The following is a 22509-nucleotide window of genomic DNA, read 5'->3' as shown; positions in this document are numbered from 1 at the left end:
CATTCTTTAAAAGGCATTGATCTAATGCCAGTTTTCCCATGAAGTCTTTGCTTTCCATTAATCATCAATAATTTCAGTAATCATCAGCAATCATCAGTAATTACTTACTTCTCTGCACTGTGTCTAGTACAACACATCTTTCTTTCTGCTGTGTATTTTAAGTTAAAGATCTCTCATTCTCCTATAAAGTAAGCAGCTTGAGCCTAAAGAGATAATTTGTTGTTCTTGCAATAATCTTAATTTATCTATCTGTTGAGAGCATCGCCAACACCCTATACTCAATCACGTACTTCGTAGGTTTTCAACAAATTTGCATTTTATTGACTTGAACTCAAATGCACGTGTAGCATAAGAAGATGAGACCAAAATGTCTTCATTGTTATACTCAAGGACTTGTTTTTTGGGTCCTCAACTGCTTAAGGAGCAAGGAGAATAACCTGGAAAAACTGGACTGCCCCGTCTCGCTGTAACGTACACCATGTAAGCAGCCAAGTGAGGAAGGAAGATGCTTTGAGCTGTGAGCCTTAATTGCTGAAGTGCCAAAATTACATGAAAAAAACAAAAACAAAAACCCTTTCGTCTTGCTTTTCCATATCAGATCTCAGTAAACAAGGAATAACTTTCTGTGTGTAGAGTTTATGTACATGGCTCACAGAGGACATTTAATAAAGAAATTATTAACCTGTTATTTTGGAAAACATATGGATTTGTGGTGAATTCCCAAAATAAGTAAGCGGGAACCTTGTTCAACAAAGGATTAGAGATGTCAAAAGCAGAAATAGATTTTACGACAAGCCTTAAAATAGTTGGGATCGGGGAAGCTGGCAAGAGCTTCGGGGTCAGGTGGACACTTAGGAGAAAATGGAATCCATACCCATTTTTCTTCGGTAAATGTTTCCACAATATGGACAGTCTTGATCCTTTTGGAAAAGTTGAAGACAGCAGAACTCTCAAACTATGTCAACCACAGTGGAGGTACTCTTACTGCCAAAATATTTCAAGGGTATAGTTGTTTTTGCAAGTCCACTCAGCAACCTTGAAGTGTATCACTGTTTGAGAAAGTCTGGGTTTTGTTTTTGTATTAATACTAGCTCAAAAAGAGAAGAATTCACTCTTAAAGTTCTCCTGGTCAGGAGTGGGGCTGGGGGGTAGGGTGGGTAGAGGTTGCAAAATAAAAACATGACTTTGGGAAAAATACATTGGTGAATGTTATTATTTTCTCCCTCACATTGAATAAAATAGCCACATCTGGAAAAGATATTATTTTCTGCTCATTAAATGTTGCTGAACTTGACTAAGGGTTACAGTAGGTTGAAAATGGCAACTTTTGTTTGTCCCTAACACAAGCAGTCTCCTCTCCAACTTGACCATGGGCAGCCTGGTTAATCAGAATTTTTTCACTAAGAAAATAATTATAGAAATAACAGATATTACTTGATCAGGGAAGAAAAAGTGAACTTAATTCCCTCATCAATTCTAACTTCTGGAATATGACCTCAGTAGGCAAAGCAGGCAAAATGATAACCTACTTTTCTCCATGAGTGGGCACTAATGCTTCAGGTACTCCTGAAGACGGTTAGGGTCTTTCACTGTTTTGTTCTCATCAGTGAATTTATTTCCATTCTAGTTATCTCATATTCCATTTGCATGTGTTGAGTTAGAACCAAAAAATGAAAGTAAAAAAATCATCGTACATTAACCCCTGGATTCATTCATTCAGCCTGAGTCACAAAGCCAAGAAAGCATGGCGCATGTGCACGAAATTTTCCTCTAGATGGCACTCCAAGGCAAAGTTTCCCAGCCAGTTGCCTGGAAAGAAGGGGGTGGGGGTCGGAAACCTCACCAACATTCCCTGAAAATGCTTCTTTTCTTCTAAGACAAGAAATACTGAGACACACATGCCACACTCTTTTCTTCAAAGAGACACCAACAAAGCCAGTGTGTCCGAAAAGAGCCCCTCCTATCAAAACGGACCTGTATTAGGGCTGCCTCCTTGCCCGCAGAGCTATTAGTGTGAATAGTATGGCACTCTCCATGTGTCTAACATCTGTGGGTGTGTATTTTTCCAAGCCCATTGTCTCTGGGAATGGGAAGATGCACATTTGTGTGTCATTGATGAGCAAACTATGACACGATGTACAACAGAGCAAGCAAATTATACATATAAGAACCGGCTTCCCAACCTTTAACCCTAAAATAATTTCAGACATAAAATATAAAGTTATTCATGAATGAATGAATGAATGAATGAATGAATTCAGAATCATGTTTTGCAAAAGTATTCCACCTCAAGTCTAGGTAACAAAGAGGTTTTGTTCCTTTAGAAATTAAAAAGAAAAAGAACAAACTGCATTGTAGGATAGGCAATTTGATGTATAAACGGTGGAAATTTAGTTCACTGGGAATCCTGTTAATGACTTATTAAATTATTACAAGCCTCTGGCCTGAAATTCCAAATATTAAAATGAAAGCTTCAATCTTATTCTTTGCTTCTAAAGAGATATTTAGGTAGTTAAAATTTACCAAATATTTTTAATTCCTCGGATAAATGCAGTCTGCAGTGCCAGTTACTATTTGTGGTTAAAACAGGGAATAAAAACCTGGAGATAGATCAAGAATAATTATACAAATTCTCTTTATTTATAGAAGCTTGTAGAATAAATATTCCAGCAAGCACATGCATAATGAAAGACGATAAGCACATTTCTTACATGCACAATGTAGACCAGATACAGGAACCGACCATGCTTTTGTTTGTATTCTGTCAAATAAAAAGGCATGTGGTGATGCCAAGGTTGCAGAGGCGTTTTTCGGTTTTATAAATGATGCATGAGCTCCGACAGATTTTCCACGGGGAAAAACAGGTTTCCTTAAGAGTCAGTATTCTTCACTATCCCATAAATGTACTCATTAGCACTTTGGGCCGTGCCCAGTATCCTGTAGGGCTCAATAAAGATTCACTGAATGAGTGGATTCAGTTTAGGGTAATGTTATTCAGGGACCCATGCTGCTCAGTGTCCAGTCTTTCAAAAAATTATAAAATGATGAACAACTATCATTGCTAGAAATCTTGTTCTTTCTTCCTATCACACTAAGGTTCAGCTAGGGTTCATACAGAATATTATGATCTTGTAGAATTCACTGGATATGAAAAGAGATGAGCACATGATCACATTAAAATTTATGGTGGTGCTGGCGGCCTGGTGCTGGTTGGGAATTGCAGTTAAACACTAATAATAACCAAGTATCGCAGCAAACACATTGACACCTCCTGACATTTACTGGGGGCTTCTTAAATCTTAAATGTGGAGGTAGCGCGTTTAAGTCCATATTTGGGTTGTCAACAAGGTTATTTTCAGAGATAAGCCAAGTTGTTTTATTGATAATTCAAACAAGAGAGCAGAAGGGACGTTTAGGAAGAAAAATCCGTCCTGTTCACTAGCTTGAGGATAATGTGCTATCCTCTGTCTACCGTTTGCAGGGAAGTCCTTGATTTTTGAGGTAGAAAATTCCTTCTGGAAGGAGATCTTAGAAGCACAGTTGTAATTCTTCCTCCCCTTCCAACCCAGAGAAGGACAGAGCCAGTTGAATTTTCAAATAAAATATTTTTGCTCAATAACCAGAATCCTAATCTTGACGGAAATCTAGTTTCTTTGTAGATTCTAACGTTGGAAGGTACAAAGAGATCTACGGTTTTGTTCTGTAACTCACAGTAACAAAGTAACAAACAATAATCGTATTTATTATCATCAAACATCACTTTACATCATATTTCCTTATCACAATAAGTAGTAACTAGTTATATTTACTTTAAAATAAATAGCACCATTATCAGAATAATACAATAAAATCTGTATGTTAGAAATACCAATTCTTTAATCATCATGTAGGTATATCTTGAATTCCAATGTAACTTCAAAGAAGGCAAATTTTTAATTTAGGAAAGGAGTGATTTTTAATGCTTTTGGAGAATATCAGCACTGAGCACTATGGAGCTAATCAATTTGAATACTGTGTTTAAATTACATTTAAGACTCTGGCTTTTAATCATTTAAGAAGGGTTCTATTTTTATTCTCTCTGGCCACCTCTCAGAGCTCCAGTGAGGCACCCCATGCTTCTAGGTGACATTCCCTTTATCCACACTTATTTTACAAAAGGAAAAAGGCAAAGCCGCACATACTTAAGAACCTGGTGTGCTAATAATCAAACAAACAATTGGGCAGAAGGGTAATGCAATCCATTTCCTCACACAGGAGAGTACCCTCCATAACTCACTTTAAGCGCTGCCATTCATGAGTTATGGGTCATTCCCTTTCTAGTGAAAATAAATTCTCCTGCACCATCAGCCAGAGCTGAGTATTTTTCTTAGGACGCATAAATTGTAAAAGTGTATGAACATAATCGTGCTGGTGTTTCGGGGAGAGTATAAGCTCTTGTCCATAGACACAGGCTTGTCAGGAAATGTATGTGGTTTCAGGGCTGGGGCTGCCTAGTTACAATATAGGATTTTTGATTACAGTGAATTTATTCCTGAGATTTTTATGGTGTTGGTAAACTGCTTAATCTGTCACTCTGTATTTTATGATGCCAGCCAAATCCTCCAGGTCAGGGAGACCCAGGAGTAGAGCCCCAGTCATTTTTCATGGTTTATGACTTAGTAGTGGCACCTTCTTGAGGCTGAAACTTGGCACCTAAGGGTGTCAAACTGGGAACTTTTAAAAGTTTTTTTTCACTAGTCTCACGTTTCATTTTAGCTCAATGATGCCTAATAAAAATTGGGGTACGTTTTGAAGAGGCCTCATATTCTTAAAATTCATCAACCTAGCTTTTATGTGGCACTTGGAGAGGACTGTCTGCACAATTAATGTGCACCAGGTGATCTGCTTCATTTTCTGTGCTCACACACCGCATGTTATATTATATTCAATTCACTCACAATTTATCATAAAATATAAACCATATTTCTAAACATGAAAAAACATGCTATCTTTATCCAAAAAATCATAAAGCGCATATATTCTTAGTATTACAAACTGAGTCCTTAAGAATCTAATATGGTTTTTCTTTTGTCTCTTTTTGAAATACAGTATGCATGCTACATACATGTAGCTTTGTTTTTTGTATTGTCTAAATTGAAGTAAAAACCTCAATTTTTAAAGTCTTAAGATAGTTACTCTGAAATTTTCCTTTTACTGTTTGTATTTGTTTTCACACATTTTATCGAAATATGAGAGCAGAGATATATTGACCGATTTTTATTCGACCACATCAAGACCTCTTGAAAATGAAATAAAGAGTATTGACAGATGCCAGAGGTTTGCCTTGAAATATTCTAGCAAACAAACAAAACCGTGCATGTGAAGAGGTAGCTGAAACAAGATAACAGAACATGGCTTCCTCCTGAAGTTAGGTAATGAGTACATGGGCGCTCAATACAGAATTCTATTTTTCATATGCTTTTAACTTTACAAAATAGATGATTTTATTAAATTAGGGTAACAAGTAGGTTAAAAATTAAGTCAAGGAGGTGGTTAAAAAATAACTAAATAAAATTGATTACAATCAATTCATTTTTTAAAATTCATGCATCATCTACTCAAATACATACTTATACCAGTTTTGCTGCCTCGCCATTCTGAGACTTACAAGCATTTGCAATATCATTTGAGATTCAGAGACAAGTTGTGTCCAAAACATGACTTAGGTTTTACAATTTGATAATAAGTGCCTTCAGGAGCTTCTGGTTGTAAAAGAAATAAGTAAGTGTAGACTGTAAGGTCTTCCCAACTCTGAGCTTGATAAGGAAAGAATTATTTTGGACTTAAATCAGTATTTAATTAATACCAAATCAATAACTGACTAATATCTTGAGAAGAAAGAGAAGCAAATTTGATCAAAACTATCCAACTCCCGTGGAAATCAGACTACAACTGGTTTGTGTTGTTATCGCATGCTTTTGTGAAGGAGACATGTAAACATGGTGCTGGTGGTTGGTGGTCCTCTAACAGCTGGTAAGGTTCTGGTGTCTGGACCAGAAAATGGGACTGAAGTGCCTCATTTTCAGCCTAGCAGACCCAAATATTGGCAGACAAACATTTCTGTAAACACCAAGGGAGTATGACCGTTAAATCTAGACGCTATGGTTTTGTCCAGTAGGGTTTTTTCCCGCAATGGAAGATTGCGCTTGTGTGAATATCTGTCCTTCTCCCCCTTGTGTTTTCATCACCCACTATCTCTGGTTGGCAAAGACAGGATCTTTTTTAAAAAGGAAGATAGGATATGGCATTAAGCATAAATTTGTTCGTAGCACTCTTGGTAAGCAAATGAAATCTACTTCTATATTAAAGCTTGAGAAAGTCCTCTGACTAAAATCACTGCTTTGGAGCAAATTGAATAGGTCGGTATCCATCAGCCTGCCCCCAGGATTTACTTGTTGAGAGGTGGCCATTCCATCTTGAAGCAAAAAATAGATCCCAAAATAAAGCACGCTGGACTTGCTGTAAATGCCTGTGAAGCCCAAACTTGCGGGCTTAATTCTCTTACCTCTCTGATCCACTCTGATCCACTCAACTGGGATATGGGCTAAATTGGGATGGTGATTAAGGCAACCTTCTCACAGAACTTTCCGTCCTTGTTAGGAGATTTAAGTTTCACTGATAGACATCTCATGTGAAGGATGGCCTAGCACAGCTGGACCAGCCATCAGCATTGTAGTTTGGGACTTTCTTTAGAAGACCAACACACTTCGTATGTGGCATTTACAATGAAACCCTCAACGAGCATTCTTTGGCTACAGTAAATTTGATTTTAATAATATACCAAACAAAGGCCCCAGACAGGGCCCCTGCAACACTGCATACCAGAAATTAAGAAACACCAGGAATTAAATGCTGCTTCTCTAAATGCTACCTTTCGGCCCCAAGCTCACATCACTTCTAAGGTATGAAATCACGTTTAGATCAGTTGAGACATGATGACACGATTAGGGATATGGTGTGCAGATTCTTCTAGAGAAGGCACTTCCTTGAGAAACTATGTTCTTCCAAACCTCTTGGAATGGTCTGAGCAGTCTTCTTTGCTCGTCTAATCCAAGGGAAGAGAAAGATGAAGGGAAGAAGAAAGGCTCTACAAAAGCCCATCATGCTCTCTCTTAACCTCAGCCAATCCGTGGAAGCCTCCACTGTAGTGCCCGCTGCCAGCATCCATGGAGGAGCATTTGGAGCCAAGGACCTTCTTCGGTTTGGAATTTCTGGGACTGTTAGGAATTTCCAGTACATCAGTGGATTCCCTCCCTCTTAGTCCACCATCTGCCAGATCTCAGAATCAACAGGATTATCCAGGAAATTCCTCGTCATTCAGTACTTCTGACAGCCAAGTCCAAAAAGAAACGTGAAGGCAGAATATCTGGCATCACTTTCTCAGATTCCCGCACCGTAGCTGCATACATGACAAGGGGCGTGCAGACCATGATGCACCGTCTCCAGAAACAAAGCAGGAGCTAGCCACTCTCACCATCACTTTCTGCGACAAATTGCAACTGATGTTGGGAGAGTTTCTCACTAGAAAAGGGTACTCCGTGGCACTGTTCTGGTTGGCACAAGGCATGACCAGACTATATGCGCAACAAGGGCCAGATGCACCTGTCTTCCTTAGCTCTCCGTTCCAGCCTACAATGGAGTAAATGCTGAATCAACATTTGCTCAATGAATAAATGAATGAATGGACACTTTTCAGGATGTCACTGTTTTATTCCAAGCTAGGACATGTTGATGAAACACGGGCTTATTTCTGAAACAAAAAAGAATTTACAGGGCTTCCCTGGTGGCGCAGTGGTTGAGAGTCCGCCTGCCGATGCAGGGGACGCGGGTTCGTGCCCTGGTCCGGGAGGATCCCACGTGCCGCGGAGCGGCTGGGCCCGTGGGCCATGGCCGCTGAGCCTGTGCGTCCGGATCCTGTGCTCCGCGGCGGGAGAGGCCACGACAGTGAGAGGCCCGCATACCGCAAAAAAAAAAAAAAAAAAAAAAAAAAAAAAGAATTTACATACACACACATAATGTATATGTATTCTAATGAATAAACGTTCTTTATGGCAATTTTGGGCACAAAGGAAACAATTTTAAGTCATCCATGATCCCACTACTGGTAATACTTTGATGCACATCCTCACTGGTTTAAATTTTATGTTGACTAAGTGGTAGGAAACTACTGGGTAGTTTAAGAAACCCTTCGAATCAATCTTATTGTTTGGGTCCTTTGGCGTTCCAGTGATTATATGTTCTACTGTCTGGGAATAAGGTTATCCCAGTATACATTTAACCCAGTGAAGGACTGTCACAGGAGACCTGCTCAGAGGGTAGTCACAGGATTTTCTGGAGAGGGTGACATGGGAACTAGCTCTATATGCCGTGGCTATTTCTTTACTTAGGTATATGGTGTTCACTGCTTTACCATATACCTATATATTTCTGATATGGACCGTGGGGGAATACAGGTGAGAGGATAGAATCAAGTAGTGGTCAGTAAAACCCGTAATTATTGGATCGGGAGCAGCAAATATATCATTTTATTTGAAAATAAAAGTAAAATAGAATTAAGCATAAGGAGAAACACGTTAAAATATACTTCCTACTCTGCCACTCTGTTCTCTATTGAAAGTATATTGTCTTCAGCGGCAGCTGACTTTTTCTCCTCAGTGTGTGTAAAGTATAGGTCAGAATGGATAGGACGAGAAAGAAGATGGATGAAGGTGGGGAGGGGCAAATGGACACTCAGTGGCAGGCGGATACTTTTCAGGCCTGACGATTCTCAGAAACCACTTATCAGGCAGCTTTAAGTCACAGTCAAGAGATAGGTGCTGCTTCAGTAACTCAGACACCACAGTCAAGAGAGGTAAATATGTTTCGTGTGACGGTGTGTGTGCTGTACTTCAGGGATTCTTTATTCTGAGGATCGAGGGGTTGGCTCCATGTTCTTTGAACACCATAAAATCATAGAGTAATTTCAGGGGAGAAGGTCCGTGGCTTTTATTAAACTCTCAAAACTATCCATGATACAAATAGTTTAAGAGCTAGATGCTGGGTTTCCAAGAAGGGACAGGGGTAGTGGGGGTGGCAGGAGGGGCTGCATAGAACCTTAAAACAAAACATAGTCCATCATATCATACAATGCGTGATAACCGATGGTGTAACAATGATTCGGGATTCTGAACGTGAGTCTATTAGATGGCATTCGATTTTATCTTCCAATTAAATTTCTAGCTGAATTACCTTATTTTGACATTATCCCACCTCTATTCTTACTGTTCTAATTCATCAGCTAGTTCTAAACAGTAGCATTTTCATAGGCAACAATCTCTCTAAATTTCAGTGCATTTTCATTGTGTTTACAACACTGATTTCCAGAGTATCATGCATAATTATTTCATACTTGAGGGACTTTTAGGATTCACTTAGTAGTAGCAAGACCCAAACCCAATGAAACTGACTTACCTTTTCAAGGTGACAGAAATGACAGAGAAAGACATTTATATCCTCTCATCCTTTCAAAAATTATCCCCAAACAACAAGGAGAACAAGAAATTAACACAAATTCCACTTTTCATGGAGGGAGGATGGTTCGTAGATTAACAAATAAAATGAAGGTCCAACCCAAGTGCCTTCAGGGTGAGAGGGTGGAGGAAGGGGTACACCTGAGAAACAATGCCCCCCCCAGGAGCTATCAAAGCACAAGAACCAGAGGCATCAGATACCACAAACATGGGGCGAGTGGGAGGGAGGGGATAATGAAAACACTGAGTCCCCAAGTCTCCATTCCCTGTCCATGTAGTCAGAGAACTACTCTTCCCCCATCTATTCAGGAAGCCAGTGTATTTGCCGGAGAAACTGAACCCCAGACTTGGGGACACCAGTAAAAGAAAAGTTAGCGTGAGGTGCACTTTGAAAGTAAGAGAATGAAGTGAAAGTCTACATCCTCAAAGGTGAGAAGCTACATACTCTTTTCTCAGAATGCCAACACCTGTGTTCATGCCATTACCAAACACAAGATTGGAAAGTCCAGAGGAAGTGAGTTTAGATACTGACACATGGGGACCTGCAGCAGGGCCACCTGGCCATGTGCTCACCCTGGGATGAGGTTAGCCATCTACAGACACCATCCCCAAGTGCGCGTGTGTGGCGAGCGTAGCAGTGCTTTACTCTTCCGTGAGTAAGTAAACTACCAAGGATATCAGGCATTTGAGGAAACCACCAAATACAGAGACAAGGAGTTCAGAGGAAACAGACAATTCAGGGAACAGAAGAGAATTTCAAAGGAATTATAATTAATATCTTCAAAAGAAGAGACCGTAGTGTATCCAGGAGAGAAGAACAGCATGCTATTAGAAAAGGAGCAGCATACAGGAAAATGCTTATAAATTTAAAATATTATTACTCCAGGAAAGTAAGGGGAGAAAAGTCAATATGGGCAATGGGAAAGAAGAGACAAGAAAATAAGGAAATTGTACCACAATGTTCATTGCAGCTCTATTTACAATAGCCAGGACATGGAAGCAACCTAAGTGTCCATTGACAGATGAATGGATAAAGAAGATGTGGCACATATATACAATGGAATATTACTCAGCCATAAAAGGAAACGAAATTGAGTTATTTGTAGTGAGGTGGATGGACCTAGAGACTGTCATACAGAGTGAAGTAATTCAGAAAGAGAAAAACAAATACCGTATGCTAACACATACATATGGAATCTAAAATTTTTTAAAATGGTTCTAAAGAACCTAGGGGCAGGACAGGAATAAAGACACAGACATAGAGAATGGACTTGAGGACACAGGGATGGGGAAGGGTAAGCTAGGATGAAGTGAGATAGTGGCATGGACATATATACACTACCAAATGTAAAACAGATAGCTAGTGGGAAGCAGCCTCATAGCACAGGGAGATCAGCTCAGTGCTTTGTGACCACCTAGAGGGGTGGGATAGGGAGGGTGGGAGGGAGACGCAAGAGGGAGGAGATATGGGGATATATGTATATATATATATATATATATATATATATATAGCTGATTCACTTTGTTATAAAGCAGAAACTAACACACCATTGTAAAGCAATTATACTCCAATAAAGTTGTTTAAAAAAAAAAAAGAAAAAGAAAATAAGGAAATCAATACAAAAAGTCCAATGTCCAACAAATTGGAGCGCCATTCAAATAGGACAGAAAAAATAGTGAAGTAGAAACTATTAAGGAAAAAAAAAAGATTACAAGAACGTTATACTGAAGACAATGAGCCTTCAGATTGAAAGGGTTTATCAAGCAATGATGGGGAAAAAAGTCCCAAACCAAAGCAGATTTTTGTGAAACTGGCAAACCCCAGGCATAGAGAGAGGATTCTAAAAGAGAGAAAACCAAGTACCATTCAAAGGATTAGGAATAAGAATGATTTATACTTCTCAACAGCAACTTTGGAAGTTAGGAAACAATAGAGCAGTCCTTCGAAATTCTGAGTGAAAATGTTGCAACCCAGAATTGTTAGGCAAGCCAACAGTTGAGTAGAAGAATAGATTAAAGGCATTTCAGTCATGCAAAGCCTCAAAAAAATCAACTTCCTCAGTGTTAAAGAAATATTAACACCCTTTCTCATGAAGCCACTGGCAGATGTGTTCCTGCAAACTGAGAGAGAAAAACAAGGGAAGAGAGAGATGTGGGATGCAGGAGATAAGAGACCAACCCCAGGAGGGGGAGGCTGACAGCAGACAGAGAATCCAGACCAAAGAACAGCAGCAGGCCAAAGCAGGGAATCCCTGGGACAGGAAGGGATCTAATAAAAGGTGTGACTGGAGAGTTGTCCACGATGTGAGTCGACTTAGATGTTCAAAGAAATCTTAACTCCAGGAAATGAAAACATTTACATAACAAAGGAAACAATACTTGGATACCTAACTGGCTCCGGAGCAAATAATATTTAGAGTGACAATCAGGTAGGCACTGTCTGAGACCCAGGGCACATAAGTTTCTTTGTGCCTCAGTTACCTCATCTGAACTGGTGGATAATAAAATTCCTACATCACAGGTCTGTTATGAGAGCTAAGTAAGTTAAACGGTTGTAATTCTCTTAGGACCTAGGCACACAGGAAGGATGAATAACCAAGTGCTAATAATATGTGTCTACTATACAGAAATATGGAGGAAAGTACCTACCAAATTAGATAAAAAAGAAAACTGAAGGTGGTTGCCTTTGGGAATCAGGATAGGGGAAGGATGAGGGACCATTGTTTTCGATTCTAAGTCTCTTACTACAACTTGAATTTTTAAAAACTATTACAGGTAATGTCTTAAATAGAATAAAGTTAACTTAAAGCCAACAGCCAGCTCCAAATTTTAAAATGAAGGGCACACACAGCTTTAATATGGGCTACTTTATCCTCCCCAGATAATTTATTAACATTCCCATTTGCTATGCAAATGAAATTATACATATTTCTAAGTGTATCAGTGGACCCAACTCAATCTTTTAAAATAAAATCGTCAACACAGAAACTTTATTATTCAGTTATTTCTGCAATAGAAACATAATTAACTAAAAAACAAAGTGTTCATTGCTCTAAGAGAAGTGTCTTAGGATACTAGCTAGTGATGTTAGATGTGGAGAAAAAACACGCGTGCAAAGGGAAGCAATTTGAACTCTACCTTTCCCTTCCTCCTGCCCTCTGATAAAGATTTTAATAAGTAATGCAATGGGAGACTTACAAAGTAAAAGGGGGAGACATAAAGTCCTTAGATCAAGAAAATACATAGACTCGCTTTTCCATAAGTTCACTTTCTCTTCTAAACTAATGAAAGGACAGCAGGAACCAGAGAACCATTTTGGCTCCTGATTATATAATTACATCACACTGCTCCCCAAAGATATTACACCACACCTGTGCATTTCATGAGCAAGCTACCAGAGAGTAATAGAAAAAGAATTCCATGTAATGGATACTCCACCTGAACCTCATTCTGGGTTGCCTAATCCCCTGCCAAATTCTAGTTTTCAAGACACTCACAGCCTTGCTATCCGTATAAATTTAATCTGTCCTCCAAGCTAATATGAATTAAGATTTTTACAAGATAACTGCTAAAATATCATCATGTAACAGTTTGAGTACTCCTAAGTTGCTTCTTTTAATATATATATATATATATATATATATATATATATATATATATATATGTTTTAAAGGGGGTTTTCTTTTGCCTGCTTTCATTTGAATGGCATCTGGTGGATATAGCATTCAGTGCTAAATTCACAGCACCTTCTCCCCGCTACCCCTAGACGCTCATCATTTTGAAATGTCAAATCACAAAACACATTTTGCTCTGGGCCTTTGCCAAACTGTCACTGTATCTGGACAGCACAGCCTCTTCTCCAAAGAGGGAACAAAATAGTCTGAACTCTGTCCTGGTGTGCCAGCCAGTGAAGCTAATTCATCACCTTGGGGACCCTGGGCTGTGCAACTGACCACCCAACTCACTGGTCGAAGGGGTGGCAGTTAATCATTCCCTTGAATGACGTGGGTATGAAAACAGAGCTGATGGCTGCTCAGCAGATGAGCCTTATCCATCCTGCCTGCCCTGAGCAGTGACTGTTGCTGTTTTCCCATCTTCCCAGACTGCCGGGTTTCAAGAGATTCTGACGGAGGTGGAAATTTTAGCGGTGATTGTGGGATGCCTGTGTCATGACCTCGACCACAGGGGAACCAACAATGCCTTCCAAGCTAAGTAAGTGTTCTAATTGTTGTTATTTTAATGCATTTGCCTTTTTGTTCAGAGCCAAAGGTGACGAGTGTTAAAGAGTAAAGCATTAATTTCTGGCATCCCAGGCCAAGGCCACGCAGGCTTGGGTGCGTGTGTCAACAGGGCTCATCCATCTTTATAATTCCTTATTCTTCTTTTAATTGCAAATTTGCCCTTCATGTCATGCTTGTTGATTTGGTCTGTCTCTGCTAACCTCAGTCAGATAACAAAGCTCAGATTTTAAAGGGTCTATTTTTTTTTTTTCTCCCAGAATGTCTGCCTTCATGGCATTATAAGTTTCTTGGATTTGCCACTCTTGCAAGCTGGTTTTGAGACTATTAAAATAAAAGTGGAAATTTTATGAAGCAAAAGATCTCTTCCTTCCTCAATAGAATTTCTTCGAGGTTCTTTTGATGTTGGGTATGTAGAAACTGCAGTGAAATAGAGTGACACAGAAGGCAGAGGGTCCCTGGTCCTGCCAGGCCTCATCCTACAGAACGGTGGGAAACAAACAAAGGAATTCCACCAATACAGGTGATGTGAGGCATGTAATGCTCATGGACAAAATAATCTGTCCCTAAGCAAGTAGGACTGGTCCAGATAGCCATTGCTTGGTGGCTCACAATGTGGCCAAGGCCACAGAACTTACGGGTGCTGGAGATAAGACCAAAACCCAGGTCTCCTGGCTCTCATATTGAGGTTACAGTTTAATGTACTTTTTACTACCTGTCTGCAAACAAAGTGATATGAGACTTCAGAGGCTAGAGAAAAACGTTTGAGGATGGAGGGACTGAGGTAGGCTTCAACAAAGAGGTAAGATCAGCTGTCAGATGACCAATTTCCAAGCCTGTGGAGCAGGTCTGCCTCTATAATCTGAAACCCCAGCAGCCCACTGTGTGTCAACAGGTACCTTTCAGCTCGTCACTTGTTTTGTTCCCCAAAACACCTACCTACTGAAGCCTTGGGGTCCTGGGCCCTTCTATTTGCTCCTGATCTCGCAGATGAATATTGATTTTTGTGTCCCTCTATCTGCCTTGAATGCAGTAGCCCATCACTTCAAACTGCTCTTCTCCATGTCCTATAATTTCTTGACCCTCTTACCTTTCTGTGACAGTCACTCTGCAAAAACTCAGCCCTGGCTCAATCTAGCAATTTAATTTCTAGCTCTTCTGTCTAGACTTTTAAAGGCTTTGGGAGAAAGTGTCACAGTTGTGAGTTTAGGGCATACCCAATATATATTCTCCCAACTCGGCTAGGTGCTCAGTACTCCCCACCAGTCTTTCTGGGTCCCTAGCCAGTTCCGTCCCCCACTGTTGTCAGCAGTTATAGATACCAAATGTTCTCTCTTCCTGAACCACCTCCTATTCTACCCCCCTCCCCCGCGCCACTCAGCAGATCACCTTGCTTCCTCCTTCACTGAGAAAATTGAGGCCATCAATCGAGAACTCCCTCAATTTCCTCCCCTGCCACGAACAAACTTATCTGTCTGGCCCCATCCTTTCCTCCTTCCCTCCTATCTCAGTGAAAGGGCTGTCCTTCCTCATACGTGAGGCTAATCCTTCCACCTCGGCCTTGGATGCCTTCTCCCTCCCTCCTCCGGGACCTTGCTCCATCAATCTTCCTTTCTCTACCCTGTATCTTCCTTCCCCCATCTACTGGCTCTCAGCATCCTAACAATATGAACAGTTGTCCCCCATCTTGAAAAACCCCACCTCCATCCCGCTTCTCCCTCGAGCTTCTGCTCTATTTCTCTTCTTTCCTTTCCAGCCAGTCTTCTTGGAAAGTTGTCTGTTCCTTGTCTTCACTTCCCTCCCACATGGCTTCCAGTTCTTCCCACCAAGGGAGTGGCCCTCAGTAGTGCCACCAATGAACAACCCCTTGTCCCAAAGCTGCTGGACACTCTTACTGTCCTTCTTTCTTGACCCTTCTTGCCATGAGACACATTTTGCAACTAGAGCTCCTCCTCCTTCCTAGAGCTCTCTCTCTTCCTTTGTCTGGGAGAGGAACACCTTTCTAGTCTTTCTCCTCAGTTTGCTTCAAGGCCTCTCTCCTCCTGCCCCAGGCTTCGCTGGACGTGTTCTCTCCTGCTCTTCTCCTCCACGCTTTATCCTTCTCGCTGGACCTCCACCCACCTGCTGCTCAGCCCCAAGCCCACACCTTTGGACCATAATTCTCTGCTTATCTCCACACACTTATTCCAGCTGCTTGAGGAGCACCTCCTGTTTGAAGTCCCACAGTCACCCCAATCCCAGTCTCTCCCTTTTTCTCTTATTCTCTATCCCAGTGAATGGCACCACCAGAAATCTGCAAGTCACCCAGATTCCCTCCTTAGCGCCCCCCAAAGTCGACATCTCTGTATTCTTAAAGTAACCATTGCTTCTTTTGCATCCTTCCTGGATTGCTACAACCAATAGCCTAACCCTTCTCCTCCAGTCTTTCCCCCTTGGCGCTACAGAATGCTCTTTATAATTCACAGAGCTGATCAGATCACTCCCCTGCTTAAAAGACCGTTCACTGGCCTCTTGTAACTTTCAGGATAATGTTCAGATTCCTTAGTTTAGCCCTTAAGGCCCTTTTCAATCAGGCTCCTGCCCATTCCTCTGGCCCAGCAATCACTCCTTGTCATCCCACCCCCACTCACACATCCAGGTTCCAGACACAAGGGGCTACTTAAAGTGCTCTATGGGGTCCGGCTAGTTCCCTTCTCTCTGCTCCCAGTCGGCAGTTCCCCTGCCCCTTGTCAATATTCTGTGCCCACATCATGCCCTGGCTATGCTTTTTCAAAAGTGTGCATCTCACACCATGTTAGTTGCTGATTTACCGGTGTGTCTCCCCTCTTCTTGAGTCCCCGTGATGTGTACAAGTACCAGGAGCATGATGAACCCACAAGGAATGTTTGCTGAGTGAATGAATGAATGACAAATGCCTGAATGGATGACGTTTTAACTATTTTAATATTGCTTTTCAACCAAGTTTCCTGATTTCTTCAACAAGTACAACCTTTCATAAGATTATTATAAAACACAGTTTTTACACACATCGGTTTGATGTTGTACTAAAAACAATAGTGTCCCTGGGGCCTACTGAATGGTAAACTGTGCACACTTTGATTATAGGGTCTGACGATATTTTAGGTTTGAGCCCCTGTGCCTGCATTTCATTGCTCTCATTGTTTTAGGATGCCTCTCTCTGAGGCCAATGGCATCACTGTCACTGTGTCTTCCTCGAGCAGCCTTCCTCCAGCCGCCTACCATTCTGCCACTTATGCACAAAGAACTGTATCTATAAAACAAGAGTGAGCACCTTGTGGGTTCTTTTAAGAGTCAAGTGCACAATATATGTACCCAGATAACAACAGCCCCCGGCCTGGAGACAGCCTCTGTGTCACACTGAGAGAGCCAGCCCTCCTTGCTAGTTGACCTCTCAGCTCTTTGGACCAAGAGTACACATCTAATCCAAACCCAGCTAATCACATGTTATCTCCCAGGAATTTGGACTTGGATTACCATGATATTGACTCAGTTAGCTGTTGAGGTCTAAGCTGCACATAGACTTGGAAGCTGAGGCTGCCATTTGGGGAAAGCTGTGATGACCACGTCCCAAGTGGATAAAAGAAACAAGAAAGCAAATCTGCAGGGAGGAGAGAAGAAGAAAGCCAACGTTCAGAGAGAAGCAGAGATTATACTATCCTAGAGAAAGACAGAGAAAAAGCAGACTTGATCGCTGGTTTTCCATATCTCTACTCCTGTTTCCAAGAGACCCAGCCATACTTGTGACAGTGGGCCTTACTCAGAGCTCCTGGCATCATTTAGTCAATGGGTTTTTGTTTTGTTTTATTTTTGTTTTTTAGTGAAGCTGGTTCTAATTCATTTCTCTTCTTTTCAATGAATGGTCCCTGAGACAATAAGAAGAACTACAGTTTATTTGTTGTTTACTATCTCAAGTGCTCATCAGCATCCTTGTATGTAGATATTTTTGTCTCCATTTTACAGAGGGAACTGGGCCTCAGGAAAGTAGGTAACTTCCCCAAATTCATACATCCAGCATGTGGCAGAGTGGTGTGTGGACCTGGGCTATCTGACTCCAAAAACCATTCTTTAACCACTTTATTCTACTCTCTTTCATGACTTTGTGATATTTAGTTTAGCCCTTTGAGCTTCCAGTTTATTGGCTGACTTGCCATATATGTGAACTCTGGAAAACTAAGATATATTTTGACATCCAAAAAATCAAGACGTGGAGCCAAAAAAATCATAGAACACAACTAGACCTTGGTAGTCATATTTTTCAGTGCCTTAATTTTTAGAAATTGGAAACAGAGGTCCCCAAATTTCAAGTGACTTGTATTATAATGAACAGATTTCACACATATGAGATATTAAGTCTCTGATACCAGAATTCAAAATTTTTTTTGCATCCTCATACCACATGATCAAATCTACCTGTTCCAAGATGGTCTTGACGTGTTTCCTCACAATGATCCATCTTGTACACAAGTTACCAGCTCATGGGATGTCCATCAGCCCTGCCTCTTAACTGACAGAGTCACTTTTGAACTTAGAACACCAAAGGCCACCACCATGCAACCTCAGTTAAAATTTTTTTCAATAAATGCTGAAAGAGACCTTTTTACATCATGATGAAGGAACTACCTTTTTATTGATTAGAATAAGATTTATTCAGCAAGTGTGCCATTGTTTAGGAAAATCCCTAGAAAGAAATCTATATCCTTATTTCCTTATTTACTCCCCATCAATTGAGTGCTCTCTAAGTGTGAAGCACTGTGCTAGGCATTGTGTGGGAAGTATAAGAATCCCTTTCCTTAAAGTACTCAGTCTAACTCCAACCTTTCAAGTGATTTGGAAATGGGAATTAAATGCACCAATTATTATGTGGCAAAGCATATGCTACCTTTTTTCCTATATAAGGCTATAAAGAAACAAGAGACATTTAGCAAGGGACAAATTACTATATAAAATGCAAAATGCCTCTACAATAAAAAGTTGTGATTTTAGTTATAGCACAGTATGATTTATTCTCTTAGCCTTTCTGATAAGTGAACCTTTGCATTTTCATGCTTTATTCTTAATTTTAAAGTATTGGAGTGCGTGCAGTGAATGATCGATAGGTAGACAGGGCAGCGATCCCACAGTGCTTTGAAATTACTCTGTTAACACGGCTCTCCTGTTTTCTCCAGGGACAGCGTTTCCCACTCAGCGCCCTCCCTATTACAGCTGCCCCTGATGATTAAATATCAGTACCGAGCAGCTTTGTAGTATATTCTCCTAGGAGACTTCTTCTATTCATTTCTAGCATAGTCTCTTATACTCATTTCTTGGGAATGAAAACCCATCTTGTCGCTTTCAGCCAGGTCCCAGAAGTGAAATACGGGGGCGCATTAATCTGCCGTGACAGCCTAATCCCATTCCTTGCCACCTCCCAACAATTCTCAATTTCCTAATTACCTTTCACAGTTTTCCTTCTGGAAGTTTCCTGTCTTTTCTGAAAGCCATGGCAGCACACTTCCATTGTCTCTTTTTCAACGAATATGCATATCTAGGGAAGTTATAAAGGTACATAGTTCATAGCTACGCAGGTTCCTTTTACACGCTTATTTTTGGTGCCTGTGCGAAGTGCTGGATGCCTATGGGGGACAGAATTTTCACGTTGACTTTTCTTTTTAATAAGTTTCTCCTCAGTGTGCTGCCTATCCAAAAATTAAAAACTTCAGTATGTTGGGATGACCTAATCAGTAATGAGCATCATGAAAGATCACAGGTATAAATCTTCCTGTGCTTAAGGGATCTGGATTCTCTTCTGCTCTCCTTCTCTCCCCATCTCCACATACCCTACATGTATCTGTAATATTTTCACAATTACAGTGCGTGTGCCCCGGGGCTACTGATATGATGGATTTACTTACCACAGACAATTAAAATGAGGTGTGGTGCTAAAGTCAATTTTTTTCCACGTGTGATTGATTTGAGGTTTTTTTTTTTCACATTTTACATGAAAAATGACAGTATGCCTTTACATAAAGTACGTTACATGAAAGACATGTCCTCTTTTTTAAAAATGGTTTTATGATCAAGTAAGATTGGTCAATATTGCATATTACGTCCCTTTCCTGCAGAATCACAGTGCATATTTTCACATATTGATGCCACAGAGGAATCCTATAATAAAGAAACAGATTAACTTTTTAAACCCAGCATTTCCCGAACATCTTTAACCATGGGACCCTTTTTATTTCTGCCTGTAATGCCATTTAACATTCCAAAGAACTAGTATTCTGTAGAATACATCTTGATAAAGTTTATCCTAACAGATAGATTTTAATTTTTGCCACTTTTATCAAGTTTTCTGACCATGGACTTCACTCTTGCGGTCCTAGGAGGTTCACAGCATGTGCATGAGTAATGGCAGGTGTAGGTGCATTCTCAGCGAGCCTTGGACTGAGAGAGAGAAAGCACCAGGATGTCTTGCAGTCTTAGAAAATCGGACAAAGACCAAACCTAGTAATGTAAATAAAGGAACCATATGGAATTGGAAGCATTCTTGCTTAAATGATTTCATTCTAGACAAAAAAAGTAGAGTTAGTATCATGCTCCATCCTGTGAATGCTAAGATGGCACCTTGCTTGCAGAAAGGTGACATCGTAAGTGCAAGTCTGGACAGAGAAAGTCTCCTGCGCAGTTACAGGGGACTGTGAGCTTCCTGAGGGTAAGAGCCGTGTCTTCTTTATCTTTGTATCCCACATGCCCACAGCCCTGCATTGCAGTAGTCATCCATCCTTACTAGGTGAATGAATGAATGAATCAATCAATCAATCACAGTCTCTTCATAGCATTAGTCTGGTTCTGTTGCAAAATCTACATATTTGTGATTAAATCAGTATTGTGTGAGGGTGGGGACAATGTAAGATGGAATTACTAAAAGGAACAAAGAGAATGTGAAGATAAAGATGCTCAAACCATGGGCCATCAGATGCATTTGCATAAACACCCCGAGAGCCCTCTGATGAAATGCAGCAGTTCAGAATCCATGTGGATCTGGGGGAGAGGAGAGCACAGCATAGGAGGCACCAGTGTTTTTGTTACAAGGTGTCCCCTGGTTAAAGGAAGAAACATCCTACTCATCCTGAAAAAAGAAAATATTTAGTGACTTGTTAATCATGTAGCTGATTTAACTTTGTGAGGTCTGCTAAACCAACCCGATAAAGGAAGAGATGATATTTTGCATCTTGACCCTACTTTACATCAATGACTCTCTTATCAGGATTCACACCAGTAACTGGGGCACATCTGGCATGGCTAGTTAATAGAAACAAACCACAGGAATCTGAGGCTGTGGTTAGCGGTTATACTAGAAGAATTCTGAATTAAATTTTGAAACCTTCTTTCATTGATGACAACCAGCTTGGCAAAAATGGAGAACTGAATATCAGAAATGTATAAGTTATAATTATCTTTCTCATTATGTAATGAGAAAAAGCTTCACAATTTGGCTTCCAGTCTGGAACTGGTACTTACTAGCTTCGTGACCTTGGAGAAGTAGCATAACTTCTCTGAGCCTTGGTTTCCTTATCTGTAAAATGAGAAAATAATACCTATTTCATGGTTGTTGTCAGGACTAGATGAAGTAATATATTAAGGTGTTAATATGTTGCCTAGTTCATGACAGGTACTTCTCATGAGAGCTATTATTATTAATAGCATTATTTTAAAATGTTAACACACTTATTATGGTCAACCTTCAGTTTGAACTATAACTCTACACATGCCACCACAACCTTATTAGCCAAACAACTAATATTTTTTAAGCACCTACTCCATACCAGGCATTTGGATTTGACATGCATATAAAACATCCTAGAATTTCAAAAGCCAAGACAAATATAGCTAAGACACAATACAGTGTTGCATTTTGAAAAATGTATTTTCATACAAATGAACTCTATGTTAGAAAAACAGTGACAAACATTAAATATTAATCACTTAATGCTAAGATTAGCCTAACAAATTTTCACGTATTAAATGATATAGATTAAGGCAAGATTTAAAGAAATAACACCACCTGATTAAAATCTAGTACCCTGCTTACTAACCCCATTCCTAATAACCCCTAACCCTGCTGTTTTGTTCCAACATGTCGTCAGCTCTGAGTCTTTCCAAAGATCACAGGTCCCCTGTACTCCCAAACTGGCCATGATCTTGGGCTGCTTCATGCTGGAGCTAGAGGGCACCTTATGACTGAAATCCCTCACGTGGCGTTACATGCAGTCTTTGCTCCTCTCACTAAAAGGGCAGACTGTGATCGGGCAATCTCTGGCATTTCCAGGTTAAGGCCAAATTGCCCTTTCAATGTCCACACGCTCTGCAATTAGCAAGAAGGAACACAAGGACCTTCATGGGTCCTCGGCTGCCATCCCACGACTGTCCTTTAAACCACAGGATTCTTGGAATGTCTCTCAACTCTTAAGATGCTCTAAAGGCTACTTCAGGAGAATTGGAAATGAACACATTGGAACATTTTAAATGAGCACTTGCCAAACTGACATTGTTGAGGAATGGGTTGTTCTACATAAGCAAAATATACAGATATTTCAAAATTATCCTTTCAAGTATCAATTAACATTTTATTTATTTAAAATGGAAATATGTGTGTTTTAATTGTTGATTAATAATTAGTATAGACTACAATCTACTACATGGCAGGCTCTATGATAGGCACT

At 40.3% G+C, this 22509-nt stretch overlaps 1 protein-coding gene across 1 annotated transcript in view; it reads left to right on the top strand.

Annotated features, from left to right (window-relative positions):
* The window catches only part of PDE11A (phosphodiesterase 11A), a 429207-nt gene that overhangs the window by 337965 nt on the left and 68733 nt on the right, over positions 1 to 22509 (top strand). The window contains exon 13 of the mRNA XM_059052757.2: positions 13651 to 13760. Coding sequence (XP_058908740.1) covers positions 13651 to 13760 — 110 coding nt within the window. The remainder of the gene's footprint in view (positions 1 to 13650; positions 13761 to 22509) is intronic.

The sequence above is a fragment of the Kogia breviceps genome, chromosome 2, assembly GCF_026419965.1.
Source record: "Kogia breviceps isolate mKogBre1 chromosome 2, mKogBre1 haplotype 1, whole genome shotgun sequence".
NCBI classification, from domain to species: Eukaryota; Metazoa; Chordata; class Mammalia; order Artiodactyla; family Physeteridae; genus Kogia; species Kogia breviceps.
This window is presented reverse-complemented; position numbering and strand designations above follow the sequence as displayed.